The 14,967-nt window shown below is 55.7% G+C and overlaps 1 protein-coding gene across 1 annotated transcript in view; it reads right to left on the bottom strand.

Moving 5' to 3' along the window:
• Positions 1 to 13,675, bottom strand: part of SHANK3 (SH3 and multiple ankyrin repeat domains 3) — a 214,249-nt gene extending 200,574 nt beyond the window's left edge. Inside the window, exon 1 of the mRNA XM_087935444.1 lies at positions 13,032 to 13,675. Coding sequence (XP_087791570.1) covers positions 13,032 to 13,547 — 516 coding nt within the window. The 5' untranslated portion in view covers positions 13,548 to 13,675. The remainder of the gene's footprint in view (positions 1 to 13,031) is intronic.
• Between the last annotated feature and the right edge of the window lie 1,292 nt (positions 13,676 to 14,967).

Here is a 14,967-nt window from a genome sequence, read left to right as displayed (position 1 = left end):
AGAGAGAGAGAGAGAGAGAGAGAGAGAGAGAGGGAGAGAATAAGTCGGAAACTGGCTCAAAGCACTGAATCTTTCAAAGAGAATGAAGTCCAGAGGAACTAGGGAGCAACGCAAGACCAGCTGAATGGCAGACAATCTTCCAAAGTCAGCCAGCTTTGACAGCCACGGTTCTCAACCTTGGCAACTTTAAAGACATGTGAACTTCAACTCCCAGAATTCTCCAACCAGCAGAGCTGAATCTGGACCTTTGCCCGTCCGACCCTCGTTGCTCTGTTGGAGGGAGGGCGCCACAAGGACATCCGTCCTTTTCCAGCAAGGTGGACACAGGAGCAGTTGTCAACTCGAAAATATTTCTCTGGTCAGCAGAAAGGGAGTGGGGGAAGAAGTGCATTCCTTAAATACTTCACGGATAATTGCTAGGCGGCCGAAGCTTCTGGCACGCAAGATTATTCCTGGAGAGCATGATTGATGACTCTGGGCTCGGGATGTGTCCCATTGGAGAAGATACATCCAGGGTCAAGGGTGAGATGAATGATGGGTCCCAGAGTCGGCTGCACCCAGGCTCAGTCCTAATTAATGATTTTTTAAAACTCTGAGAGATGCGGCTAGAGACTCACGGGGTGGATGCCGGAGCCCTGACAAGCAGTTTTAGTGAAGCCACAGCAGTGGGAGAGGACAGCTATGCACAAATGAAAGGAAAAGAAGGTGGAAGGAAGGAAGGAAGGAAGGAGGGAGGGAGGGAAGGAAGGAAGGAAGGAAGGAAGGAAGATGGGAAGGTAGGAAGGAAGGAAGGAAGGAAGGAAGGAAGGAAGGAAGGAAGGAAGGAAGGGAGGAAGGAAGGAAGGAAGGAAGGAAGGAAGGAAGGAAGGAAGGAAGGAAGGAAAAGGAGTCCCATCCACTCAGAAGCAGATAGAACCGACAGATTCGGTTTATTTCTAATTAAATCAACACGTTTATTAAATTTTCAGTCTAACTGAAATAGGCCACAGAGGTCATTGTACGCAGACTTCTTTCTACAGAGTTGTCCCGTATTTAAAGTAGCCTCCTTCAGGAGAAGGAGAAAGAGAAGAGGGTGGAGGAGTAAGAAGGAGAGAAGGGAAAGGAGGAAGAAGGGGCAAGAGAAGGAGGAGAAAAAGAAGCGGCGAAGAAGATGGACAAGGAGGGGAAGGGGAAGGACGGGGCGAAAGGGAAGGAGGAAAGGGAGAAAGAGAAAGAGGAGAAGGAGAAGGAGTGGAGAAGGGGAGGGGGGAAGGAGAAATGGCAGAGAAGGAGGGGGAAAAGAAATGGTAAAGGAGGCAAAGGAGAAGAAATTGTGAAAGAAAAAGAAACACTTGATCTTCCACTGTTGAAAAGGACTTTTGCCTTGTAAGGGAACACGGGCGCGTTTGCCCTTCGGGCCCCTTCAGCTCTGAGGACTTTGCTTGACCTGCCAATTGAACCAACTTCTCCCCTTTCTTCACCCCTGGAACCTCCAACCTCGAAAGAAACAGAGCATGGACAGAGTGGCTGAAGGAAAGCCTCCAAAAAGAACACCACAAAGAACTATAAACATCAGGGTTGGCGCAAACTTGATTTAGCCTTCTTCAATTTAGCAATATTTCCTGTAGTTTTCCGCTTACGTCTCTAATTATCTTCATCTCACATTGTTTTTATTCCTTTTCTGGGTTTTGTATGTCTCCCCAAAGGGAAGGGGAGGTGGGGACATAGACCAGAGGAGCGTAGATCCTAGATATCTGGAATCGACATGCAACATGCATCAACAAAAGAAGGTCTCCTTCTTCACCGAGTTACCTCATTTTCTGAATTCGCACAACAGGCTCTCTCTGCCCTCTCCCCCTTAAGCCCCCAGGACAGAAACTGACCAGGTTTGGATCTGTGGAGTGTAAAGTTGTAGCTGACCTAGCTACGCAGGCATCTGGATGGCCACCAGAGGGCAGTGAAGAGGCAGCTTCTTGTTACATTTTGCTGCCATCTAGTGGTGATTCAGATTTTGCACGCACGCTCGCGCGCGCGCACACACACAAATGTAAGAATCAGCCAGAGACAGAAATAGATCCTGATTTGGAGGCAGAAAGGAGAAAATAAGGAGCGGCGTTAACCCTGAAACAGACGGTGAGTAAACCAGGTTAGCTCAGGGAGAACCGTCAGCTCCATCTAAAGATGAGATGATGAGATGGATCAATTGTCCCATTGTCTCGATTCTTGCAAAGTTGCTCATCAACACAAGACCTGCTTTAAGGAAGTCGGGAGGCCCTAAACCCCCAAATCAGGCTGGGGGTGGAGTGGGGGACGACATACAGCTGTATAACGAAGAGACGCGTCCCCCCCCGTCCTCATCAGCCCCCCCCAAAAGCCAGCCCAGTTGGTTGTGTGTGTGTGTGTGTGTGTGTGTGTGTGTGTGTGTGTGCGCGCGTCCTGGCACGGAGCTCTCCGTGGTCCTGATCATTCTCGCATCTGCCGGAGCCCAGAAGAGCCTCTCTCAGAACCCGCCCTCCATCCGTTTCTGCTTTCTTTCTTTCCATATTTACACGCCTGGCCGTCTACCGAGGCACTCTGGAAGCGGGCAAAGATTAAACGAAGAAGCAAAGTCACCCTCCATTACAGGGATAAAAAAAAGAGGAAGAGTTGAGCCCCTAAAAAGAAAGCCCCCTTCAATAACAACATCCAGGGAGACTGCCCGCCATCCAGGTCATGGTTGATGCAAAAGTGCTTTTTTTTCCAAAGGGAAATTGGATTTTTCTTGGGTTTTTTTTTTTCCCTGGAAGAAGTTTCATCCCAAAAGCTTCTTCAGTTCTCAGAACACCTTGGACGAGAAGCGGAAAAAAAAAACCCCCAAAGGGAGTCCAATTGCCCTTTGGAGAAAGCCGCTTTGGGACGACCTCAACAACAGCACGAGAGAGACCCCACTGGAGCTCCATTGACACCCCAACCCAGGAGTCAAAGTGCCTGGGAGGTTAACCAGGACCTTTTGAAGGGCTAGTAGTTTTGGGGGTCATGCGTAGCTCAAGATAGAGGCTGCTCCACAAGACAAGCACGGGAACATACATCCTTCCCAGGAACAGAAATAGAATAGACTAGAGAATCAAACTGAATCGAATAGGAACAGAATAGAATGCAGAATAGAACAGGACTGGAAGGGACCTTGAAGGTCTCCTAGTCCACCCCCTTGCTCAAGCAGGAGATCTCAGACTGTTTCAGACAGGTGGCTGTCCAGTCTCTTCTTAAACGCCTGAAGTGATGGAAGCGCCCACGGTTTCCGGACGGAAGCGGTTCCACCTGGTTCATTGTCCTCACTGTCAGGAGAAACCGTCTCAGTCCCAGGTTGCTTCCACAGTTCTCAAACTGGAGAGACCTGGAGCAAGGTGGGGTCTGGTTTTACGGGCGGCAACCGTTGGATTCCTTCCTTGTGGTTTCTTGCCAACGCAGTGAAACGTTAATCCTAACTCCACCGAACAACTAATCCCACTCCAGGCTGACTCCCGTGAAAGTCTGTGGTGATGGAGAACGCTCCCTCTGCCGGGAATCGAGGAAGAGGATGGCAATCTCCCACTACTGCAAAAATTCTCTGACCCCCACCCCCACGCCCCCCACCCCAACCTGGCTCTGAGAAGATGGCCCGGTCGAGCGAGGAATCCCCTTTGTCAGCAGGCCGCCTGGGAACAGATGGCGGCTAATCAGTTCCACCCTGTAATCCATTGGCTCCCTGATCTAGAGAGCTCGGTGCCAAGCCCGGGTGGCTCTGCCAGCCAAGTGGGAAGCTGGATCGCATTCCGGCAGCTGCACCTGGGCAGAAAAGAAGAGGCTGCAAGCGGGCGGGGGGAGGTCAAGACACTGGGTGGTCTTCTGGACCAGGGCCAGCCAACCTTGGGCACCTCAGGGACCACCAAACCCATAATTTTAAATCCCACAGACCAGAAACCCTGGGAAAACCTCAAAAAAAGTCTGCAAGAAAATCCCCCACCCTGTTTTCCTACCGATCGATTGTTCTTTATTTGGGATCGCAGGATACCTCTCCAGCTCTGTTCTCAGGGGGAGAGAGAGAGAGAGAGAAAGGGAGAGACTTTTGGCTTCATGCAAGGAAAGCAGCAGAAGCCGCCGAAGTCTTTCTTTCTCTCCCCCCAAACTCCGCTAGAAATGAGTCTTTGCAGCCTCTTGGAGCAGGAGGCCTTGCAGGGTCCCAAAGACTCACTTCTGGTGGAGTTTGGGGGAGAGAAAGAAAGACTTTGGCTGCTTTCCTTGCGTGCAGCCAAAAGCAGAAGAAGAAAGGAGCGGAAAGAAGCAGTCCGGTCGCCAGGCCAGGTGCATGGAGCGCATGGGGCAACTTCCCACCCCCTCCGCCCTTTCCCCCGCTCCTCTCACTACCTCGTATTGTTCGCAACGCAAGCGACGCAAGCCTTGTGTTTCCGTGGGCCATGTGGGTGGCGCAGCCTTGTGTTCCCGCGCAGTCTGGATTAATTGCTTTGGGGGGGACATTTCTCTGCGGACCACCAAAATTTTCTCACAGACCACCAGTGGTCCCCGGCCCACCAGTTGGTGATCCCCGTTCTTGAGAATCATTGGGGTTGGGACTTTCAGATTTGGGATCATGTCAGCGTTCCAGAAAACCTCCACTCCAACCAATAATGTCTGTGGCAGACATCTTCTCAAAGTTCCTTTTTATTAAGAGTAGTAAACTGGCACACCTGGGAAATCCCGAATCTGAAAGTTCCAGGTTTCCTTACAATAAGTAGAATATTACAAATCCACCCGCTGCACCCCTCATTGCATCGCGTGCCCCAAATCACCCTCTGTCCCAGCTTGAGACGTTCCCTCACCCAGGTGCAGAAATGACATGACCTTGACTCAGAATGCTATTCTATCTAACCACGTACGCTCCAAGAAATCCCCCCCTCCCATTTTCCCAGGCTCAGGAATGTGGCCGTGTGGAAGCGCCTGGTGCTAATAGGGCTTCCAAAGCTGGCAGGAAGTTGTTGAGAAGGCGGAGGGGAATCAGCTGAAGTGGGAGCTAGGAGAAGCCATTATTTAGACCAGTGTCACTCAACCTAGGCCCTTGGAAGATGGGTGGACTTCAACTCCCAGAATTCCCCAGCCAGCAAAGATGCCCTGTTCTGGAGTTTGATGCTTACTTCCAATCTGGACCTGTTGGTTGCTTTCGGAGGCGGGATCCTGCCGGTTTGCACTGGTTGGTCCGTACTGGTAGTTATGACCACCGGCTGGGCCCACCCACCCGACCGGGTGCTATTCTGTCCTATATATCTCACTCTCTGGCTCACTTGCCCCACCCACAGAGCCCGGCTGATTCCTGTGCCTTGCCCGCTCTACTCACCACAGCTGCCCGAGAAGATGTGCTGGAAGCCGCATGCATGATATCACCCAGTGATGGGATTCGATTTTTTTTGCTACCGGTTCTGTGGGTGTGGTTTGATGGGTGGTGACAGGGGAAGGATACTATAAAATCTCCGGTCAGAGGCGGTATTGGCCGATTCTCTGAACTACTCAAAATTTCCACTACTGGTTCTCCAGAACCGGTCAGAACCTGCTGAATCCCACCTCTAATATCACGGTGTGTTTGAAGCCGCACGCAAGCTCACGTTGTGGGTTCTGTGCTAGGCGAACCGCTTGTTAAATCATGCAAAGTCCACCTCTGGTTGCTCTAATGCCAGGTGTCCAACCTTGGCAGCTTTAAGACTTGTGGACTTCAACTCCTCCCAAAAAGAGGACCAAGAGGTGATGTTGGACCTACTAGCCTTCTTTCCAGAGGACGTTTGAAAACCACCAACTCTTTCTCCCTTTTCTCACCACACCACCCAAGACACAGCACCACAAACAGCCCGATTCTCCCTTCCGACCTCACTGCCGAAAGCACTGGACACGCCTCCAAATTCTCCAGGTGAATGGAGAGGGGTCAGGTGAGGTCCTACAGCCTCCTCAGCATCCCACGAGGAAAGCGATTGGGGGAACCTCAGGCAGCACTTCCAAAACTGAACAGGTTGCTCCAAAGTTGACAGAAGAACAGAGCTGGAAGGGACCTTGGAGGTCTTCTAGTCCAACCCCCTGTTCAAGCCGGAGACCCTACACCATTCGAGACAAACGGTTGTCAAGTTAGCCATCACTGCACTCCAGAAAAATGTCTTGAAGGCTACCACACTTTGGGGTTTCCCTTGATGGCTATTCTGGAGTTTAATGTCTGGTCACAAAACTGGGACACGGGAAGCCCAGTTCACACGGTAGCACCTTTCACCTCCTTACCAAAACACACCCTTTTTCTGGGACTGTTGTGACCTGTCGGCTGCCGGCCCCGCCCACAACCGAATCAGAGGAGGAGACAGAGTGAGAGTCGGGGCCAGCATCCAGGCAACCTGAGAGCTCCGAGGGGAAGAGAGAGCTGGTAGAAAGAGAGAGAGAAAGAGGGGGAAGAGAGAGAGAGAGGCGGAGCCTGGGTCATCCATCAGCCCCCAGATGGAGAATCAACAGCCCCAGGTCTGGAGGTGGCCGATGAGGAAGAGGAGGAACAGCTGGATCCAGTGCCTGACGCACAGATGTGCAGAAGTCAGAGGAGAGGAGAGCAGGGGAAATCTATGGGCCGGCCCTTCGGACAGAAGAGCCACCTCTACTAGCAAAGCCCCACCTGAGCTCTGGGGATCAAAGGCAGAGATGAAGAGGGGTGGCAGACAACTATTCATCCCCTGACGAACGGACGGACTTGTCAGCCCGAGAGAGAAAGATTTTGCCAGAATCTTGGAGTTCGCTGCAGAGGGTTTGTGGCGTTTGGGGAACTGGGTGAGACCAGGGACCCTGCAATAGGTTGACAAGAAGCTCGCCCCCAGGGGTGGGGCTGGCGTCGAAGGCCATGCCACAAAATGCCAATCTAGGTTAAAGCTACGGCAAGTCTGCTTACTCAAAGGCCGCCGACGTAGCTGCTCCCTATTTCCCTGGCTGATTCAGTACTTTGGGTGCGTAAAGCAAAACACTTCGCAGCCGCCTCTCTGCCAACACGCGCACATGCATGCCGAGGTGCCTCCATGTGTGTGTGTGTGTGCCTTTGCGTGTCAAGATGGCAGTCCCCACCATGGAAGGGCGATCCTGCCCCTCTTTAAGGGAGGCCGTGTGTTTGGGGGAGGGAGGGCAGAAAAGTGAGCCACCCCCCCACTGGCCTTTTGCAAGCTGAGCGAAACCCGCCAGCCGCTCCCTCCAGGAAATCTTGTTTACCGTCAGGAAAAGCGCCTTGATGGGTTTTCTCTGGCTGCCTCTCCATGGGAACGGGCGTTTGAGACCCCCCACCCCCCAGAGCGGCTTTCCTGCTCTCATCTCAGCTCCTTCAGGGGTCTCGCTCTGCTTTTCTTGAAAGGTAGGTGACAGACCTGGTGAGGGGTCCTGAGGGCCCAAAGTGAACCCGGCCCCCTGCCCAGCCATCCTCTGGAAGAGGAATAACAGAACGACAGAGCTGCAAGGGACCCTGGAGGTCTCCTAGCCCAACCCTCTGCTCAAGAAAAAGACCTTATCCGCGGGTCTCCAACCTTGGTGGCTTCAAGGCTGGTGGACTTCAACTCCCAGAATTCCCGGGGAAGCTGGAGGAGGAATTCTGGGAGTTGAACTCTACAAGTCTTCAAGCTGCCAAGGTTGGAGACTCCTGCCCTAGAGCATTCCAGACAAATGGATGTCTAGTCTCTTCTTTAAAACTCCCAGTGACGGAGCACACACAACTTCTGGTGGCAAGCTGTTCCACTGGCTAATTGTTCTGACTGCCAGGAAATCCCTCCTGAATTCCAGGTTGCTTCTCTCCTTGGTCAGTTCCCATCCGTTGCTTCTCGTCCTGCTTTCAGGGGCTTTGGAAAATACGGTGACCTCCTCTTCCCTGGGACAGCCCCTCCAGTATTGGAAGGCTGCTGGGATGGAGACTTTGGTTCCTCAACCCTCCTCCTCCTCCTCCTCCTCCTCCTCCTCCTTCTCCTTCTCCTTCTTCTTCTCTTTCCCCATCACAGTCTGCTGCTGTCAACTCATCAAATATTTCTCTGGTCTTTTTGGAGTTGCCAACAGAAAGGGAGGGGGGAGCAGTGCGGCAGCTTGCAAACCGAAAGTGCATTCCATCGATGTTTTCAAAGATAGTAACCGGGTGACTGAAGTTTCTGCCATGCAAAAGTCTAACTGGAGAGCCTGATGGATGACTCTGGGCTATGGAGGTGTCCCATTGGAGGATATGGATTACGATACACCCAGGGGTTGGGGGGGAAACTCAGAGGTCAAGGGTGACAGTGAATGATGCGTCTCAGAGTCGGCTGCACCCAGGCAGTGCCGGACACGTTCCCTCCCAATAAATCCTTTGAAGTTTTGCTCAGAGACTCGGGATTTAAACAGGGGGTCAATGCCAGAATCCCGACAGCTGCATTTATTCCGCTCCCATCCATCACCCACAACTGCGAAGAGCCCCCTTGCGCAGTCCACCTGGCGGTGCCAGGAAGCAGACTGGATGCAACACGACGGCTAACTACACAGGACTAAGGGTCAACTTTTTCGCTGGTCCCTCAACTCCCGAGCCTGGAGAAACCTCTCCTCTAAGCCCAGCCACGGCCTGGCGATCGGTGAAGAAAAGTGAGTAGCGGTAGATGGAGCTAAGGCCCTTGTGCCTTTGGTTCTTCTGGTGGCCCACGTGGGCCCATTTCGGGGTTGGGTCTGGAGGCTCTGCTCATGGTCGCTTGTGCCTTAATTAGGCCTTGGTTTGAGGTTTGCAACGTGCTCTCTTGGGTCGAACCTTGAAGCATGTTTGGGAGACGCGGCAGAGTCCAGAATGTGGCCATTTAGGTGATTTTAGATACACCGTGGAACACTTGTGTAACGCCACGGATCTTAACACCATGGATCTTCTTCTCAAAGGGCAACTGGACTTTCTTGTGGGGGGGTGGGGAGGAGTTTCCCCCTTGAAAACATTCGGCTTCTCATCCAAGAAGCTTCTTCCGTAATGGCGGGAGCTTCTTGGATTGGAAGGCAAATGTTCTCCAGGAAATCCAAAGCAACCATGACCTGGGTGATGGAGAAACTCCAGGGACATTTAACCAGGGACCTCTGTGCGCTCCCGGGTGCAATTCAAGGTCCTCGGGTTACACAGGACCAGAAACCTGCAGGCCATTTCCACCCAGCGGTTTCTGCCCAGCCCAGAGGCCTGGCGGAGGGCGATGCGCCAGGTTGGGTCTGGGAACGAATGCCGCTTTGCAGGATCTGGGGGTTGCCACTTCTCTATCGTGCCTCCTCCTCCTCCTCCTCTGCAGAATGGCCAACACCCCCCCCCCCGAGATCTACAGGAGCCCCCCCACTCTGGCCTCTGGGAAGGCCATGAGCCCCCGCCTCTTCCATGGGGCTAGGAGGTTAGGGGCGCGTCACACATGGCTGAGCCTTTTCATTGTACTTTTACAATCCGCCCGAACCGCATTTTGTGGGGCTTGACGCTGGTTTTCATGAATTCGGCTTTCTGCACTGTTTGTTGACTGCCCAGTGTTGCACATTTTCTGAACAAATGAATAGATAAATAAATACATAAATAATATGACGCCACTTCCTCCCACGGCAACATTTGCCATCACCAGAACCCCGCCCCAAGACTCCTCTCCTCTTCACGCTTTGAGGCTACCGAAAGCAGCTGGGAGGAAGGCCAGCCCCCCCTCCCCCTTGCAGGAAACCTACCCCCCCCCAGATCAGTGCAAGAAGGTCCGATCGGAGCGATACCCAACGGGGGCAGTTTAATCGTTCTGAGGGAAGCACAAACGGAGTCCAGGGAAAAGGCCCCGCCTGCTCCTCATCCTCCCCACCACCCCTATCAGATGGTCTGCCTCTGAATATGGAGGCTCGGCTGTGCCGTCAAGGGAGCAGCCTGCTCCAAGGGTGAGAGGTGGGGAGGCTCATCTAATTTAAATGTGTAATTGGTTTAACCTGCTTCTGTGCCACACAGAATGAGGGAGAAGGATGAAAGGAGTGGAAGAGCAGGGAGAGGGAACATGAGCGGCTGTTCCTTGGCACCGCGCTGAGCCAAGGGGCGTCCCACCAGCCCAACGGAGAGGAAACCGAAAGGAAGGCAAACAGCCAGGACCCCTTGTAGGATTCTGAGCCTGCAGAAGACCCCGGGCCCTCGAGGAAGGGGGAGGGAGGGAGGAAGAAGGAGGGAGGGAGGAGGACAGAGAGAAGGATGGATGGAAGGAAGGAAGGAAGGAAGGAAGGAAGGAGGGAGGGAGGGAGGAAGAAGGGGGGAGGAAGGAAGGAAGGAAGGAAGGAAGGAGGAAGAAGGAGGGAGGGAGGGGAGGACAGAGAAGAAGGAAGGAAGGAAGGAAGGAGGGGGTGGGAGGGGAGGAAGAAGGAGAGGGGGGAGGAAGGAAGGAAGGAAGGAGGGAGGGAGGGAGGGGAAGGAAGGGAGGAAGAAGGAGGGGAGGGAGGGAGGGAGGGAGGACAGAGAGAAGGATGGAAGGAAGGAAGGAGGGAGGGAGGGAGGGAGGAAGGAAGGGAGAGGGAGGGAGGGAGGAAGGAGATGAATGAGAGGAAGGAAAGAAGGAAGAAGGAAGGAAGAAGGAGGGACAAAGGAAGGAAGGAAAAAGGAAGGAAGGAAGGGAGGAAGAGGCAGGGAGGGAAGGAAAGAGATAAAATGAGAGGGAGGAAAGAAGGAAGGAAGGAGATGAATGAGAGGAAGGAAGGGAAGAAAGAAGGAAGAGAGGGAGGGAGGAGGGAGGGAGGGAGGAGGAAGGAAGGAAAAGCCAGGTACAGCCCAGCCTGCAAGGTGGGCCAGAAGAGCCGGATCCCTGTGGAGAAAGGAAGGAAAAGAAGGAAAAAAAGGAAGGAAAGAAAGGAAGGAAGGAAAGAAGAAGAAAGAAGGAAGGAAGGAAGGAAAGAAAGGAAGGAAGGAAGGAAGAAGAAAGAGAAAGAAAGGAAGGACGGAAGGAAGGAAGGAAGGAAGGAAGGGACGATGGGTCCAGAGGCCCCTTTGATGTGCTCCCCCAAAGGGAGGCCCCCTTCTCTTTCCCCTCTCCCCTCCCCCACCGCCCGAGTCCTGGGGGAGCCCTGCCTGAGAGGAGCCCAAGGAAGGGAGGAAGGGCCCGGCCTTTGGCCCTCAGGGGAGTCCGGGCGGAGGGGACTTGCCTGCCCTCCCCCACAGGCCCTCCCCCCAGAAGGGGCCCCAGAGTTCTGCCCCTCCTTGGCCAGCCAGAGGACGGCCCAGGGGGAGAAGGCAGCCATGTCCGGCTGGGGCCGGAAGACCGTCTGAAAACCCCCTCATCCCTGAACAGAGAGGGGGACCCACCGGCCTTCGGGGGCCCTGAACCCCAACCTTGGGATTCTCCAGCCCCTCCCTCCCTCCCCTTTGCTGTAGCCCTCTAAACCCGCCCCAGGCCCCCTTCTCCCCTCTGGAAAGCTGCCTCTGTCCAACCCTGCCCCCCTCAATAGTGACCTAGCCCCAAATGCCCCCCCTCCCTCCAAGGCCCTGGCAGGCCGCGCCAGGAGTTTCCCCCTTGAAGAATCAGCACTTTGCTGAACCTCCCACGATCCGACCCAAGGCCGGCAGCACAACCAACTGACCACAGAGGTCCAGTTGCTGGAATTCCTGCCTGCACCCCCCTCCCCAATTCCCCCCAGGTTGAGCAGCCAGGAAAGGGCAGCCCGCAAGCCCTGCAGAACACACACACACACACACCCCCAGCCACAGTGCCCAGCCACCGCTCTGGAATGTCCCCCTGGGCCATTCGGCTCCTTGGCCCAGGCAGCCAAGAGGAGCCAGGTGGGCGAAGGGAGGCGCAGGAGGACCCGGGTGGGCCGGTGGGCGGCCCTGGCCGGCCTGGCAGAACCTTCCGGGCCTCTGCTCTCCACCGCCTGCACGGGGCAGGGCTGCTCCTGTCCTGGGAGGAGACCTTCCCTGAGCCCCCGGGGGGTCTGAAGGGCAGAGGTCTCCTGCTCCCCTAAGGAAAACCAACAGGGAGCCCAGGCCAACCCACCCACCCCCCGCCGTCCATCAAGCAAGACCCTCCCCCAGCACAGGTTCCTGGGCCCTTGGAAGGACCTCCACCTTCCAGGCACCTGCTGGTCTGGGGGCAAGTGAGTGTACACACACATAACACACACACACTCATGACACCCAGAGCAACCCAGCTGCAGCCTGGGGACAGCGTTGAGCCCTTCGCCCCACAGAACGGGGGCTCCAACTTCCGAAGGGGCCGCAGAGAATGTCTCCAGCCCCTTTGCTTCCTGCCCCAAAGTTGAAACACCCCCAGTTCTCCTTCCACCGTAGATGACCAGCCCCGATGAGCCCCAAAGGCCTCCCCACACCCCACGCAGCAGGGCCGCCTTCCAATCCTCCGAGAGGCAAGGGACCCTCTGTGGCCCTGACATGCCCCTCGCCGTGCCTTATAACTGGAGCCCACAGAACCTCCCTCCAGATTAGGCCATTGCAGACTACAAATCCCATCGCTCTTGGCCAGCACGCCCAGTTCCAGGGGAGCCTGGGTCAAACAGGCCCCTTCTTGGACACCCCTCCATCTCCAGAGACCAGTCTGCCCCCCTCCTTTCAGGAAAGACCCCCAGGGACCCCCATGCTTCACCCTCTTGGACTCTCCCCCCACCCATCCTGGCTGCCGTAGCCTGCCCAGCTGCTACCCAAAGCCCCGAGAGAAAGCAGCAATGTTGTTTTTGGGGTGGGGGCTTCTCCTGAGCCCTCCCCCCACCCATCTGTGGCCGCGGCAGCCCTTCCAAGGTGCTCCCCCTCCCAACCACCAGCTGTGGAGGGGAGGCGCATCCAGGACCATCCCAGCCTCTGCAGAGTTGAGGGAGGAGGCGGGAATTGGGGGAGGCCGCTGCGCCCCCTCCCTCCCGGGACCGCAGTTGCGTGAAAGTTTAGCCACAGGCAGCGGGGAGGGGAGAAGGAGGAGGAGGAGGAGGGAGGAGGCAGCCGGCGTCCCCCTCCCTCCTTCCCTCCCTCCCTCCCAGCCCCGGCCGAGGACCCCGCGCCGCCCCCTCCGGCTCCACCCCGCCCGCTGTCCTTGGTGCTGCCCGCGCGCCCGACTCACCGTTTGCTGGAGGTCCGGGATGCCGATGCGCACGACCAGGGCGTTGGGGGCTGGCTCGTCCATCCGCCCTGGCGGGGGAGAGGCCGGCGTCTCCGGGGAGCGAGGGCCGGGGCCGGCGGGGGCGGCGGGGGGCGTGATGGTATCATACAGGGTCTCCTCCCTGAGGCTGCTCTCCGTGCTCCCCCCAGGATCGCCGTTCACCACGCCGGCCTGCTGCAGCTCCTGGCAGCGGTGCGGAGCCTCCTCTGCCCCTTCTCCTCCTCCTCCTCCTCCTTCCTCCTCCTCCTCGTCGTCTTCTTCTCCCTCCTCCTCCTCCTCCTCTTCCTCCTCTTCTTCTTCTTCCTCCTCCTCCTCTTCTTCTTCCTCCGCCTCCTCTTCCTCCTCCTCGTCCTCCTGCTGCTGCCTCCGCCGCCGCCGCCGTTGCTGCCGCCGCTGCTGCTGCCGCTGCTGTTGCTGCTGCTGCTGCTGCTGCTGCTCCGGGCACTCATGTTTTCCGCTGGCTGGGCTGAGAGGCATCCTCTGCGCGCCGGGGACGCGGGCGTGCGCGCGCGCCGGAGGACGGGCAAAGGGGGGAGCGGGCAGCGCGGCTAGCCGGCGCACATCGGCCCCCCTGGCCCCGGGGGAACGGCCGGCGGGGGCAGAGGGCAGGGAGGACGGAGGGGAGGGGGCTGCACCCCGGCAGGGAGGGGGGAGCAGACAGGGGTCGGGGGTCGGGGGCGGCGGAGGGGGGCATTGCGGTGGGGGCGGCCCATCCCAGGAGAGGGAACGCACGACACACACATTCCGAGCCCAGAGAATTGGAGAGAAGGGTGGGGGGAGAGAGAGAGAAAGAGAGAGAGAGAGATTTTTAATAATGGTCAATAACCTCCCCCCAAAAAAAAAACTTTCCAGAAGTCCCAAACCTGCCCCCCCCCCTCCCAAGGGGAGGAAAAATGGTCTGGGGTCCAGCCAGCAATTGCTTCCCTTTCTCCTGCCCCAAAGACCCTCTAAAACAGGGGTCTCCAAAGTTAGCTACTTTAAGCCTGGAGGACTTCAATTCCCAGAATTCCCAGCAAGACTCTCTTTAGAGCAGGGGTCTCCAAAGTTGGCTACTTTAAGCCTGGAGGACTTCAATTCCCAGAATTCCCAGCAAGACTCTCTTTAGAGCAGGGTCTCCAAAGTTGGCTACTTTAAGCCTGGAGGACTTCAATTCCCAGAATTCCCAGCAAGACTCTCTTTAGAGCAGGGTCTCCAACCTTGGCTACTTTAAGCCTGGAGGACTTCAACTCCCAGAATTCCCAGCAAGACTCTCTTTAGAGCAGGGTCTCCAACCTTGGCTACTTTAAGCCTGGAGGACTTCAATTCCCAGAATTCCCAGCAAGACTCTCTTTAGAGCAGGGGTCTCCAACGTTGGCTACTTTAAGCCTGGAGGACTTCAACTCCCAGAATTCCCAGCAAGACTCTCTTTAGAGCAGGGGTCTCCAACGTTGGCTACTTTAAGCCTGGAGGACTTCAACTCCCAGAATTCCCAGCAAGACTCTCTTTAGAGCAGGGGTCTCCAACGTTGGCTACTTTAAGCCTGGAGGACTTCAATTCCCAGAATTCCCAGCAAGACTCTCTTTAGAGCAGGGGTCTCCAACGTTGGCTACTTTAAGCCTGGAGGACTTCAACTCCCAGAATTCCCAGCAAGACTCTCTTTAGAGCAGGGGTCTCCAACGTTGGCTACTTTAAGCCTGGAGGACTTCAACTCCCAGAATTCCCAGCAAGACTCTCTTTAGAGCAGGGGTCTCCAAAGTTGGCTACTTTAAGCCTGGAGGACTTCAATTCCCAGAATTCCCAGCAAGACTCTCTTTAGAACAGGGGTCTCCAAAGTTGGCTACTTTAAGCCTGGAGGACTTCAATTCCCAGAATTCCCAGCAAGACTCTCTTTAGAGCAGGGGTCTCCAACGTTGGCTAC

Source organism: Pseudonaja textilis, chromosome 5, assembly GCF_049901715.1.
Source record: "Pseudonaja textilis isolate UNSWEBS1 chromosome 5, rPseTex1.2, whole genome shotgun sequence".
In the NCBI taxonomy this organism is placed as follows: Eukaryota; Metazoa; Chordata; class Lepidosauria; order Squamata; family Elapidae; genus Pseudonaja; species Pseudonaja textilis.
Note: the sequence above shows the minus strand (reverse complement) of the source record. Positions and strands in the feature narration are given on the sequence as shown.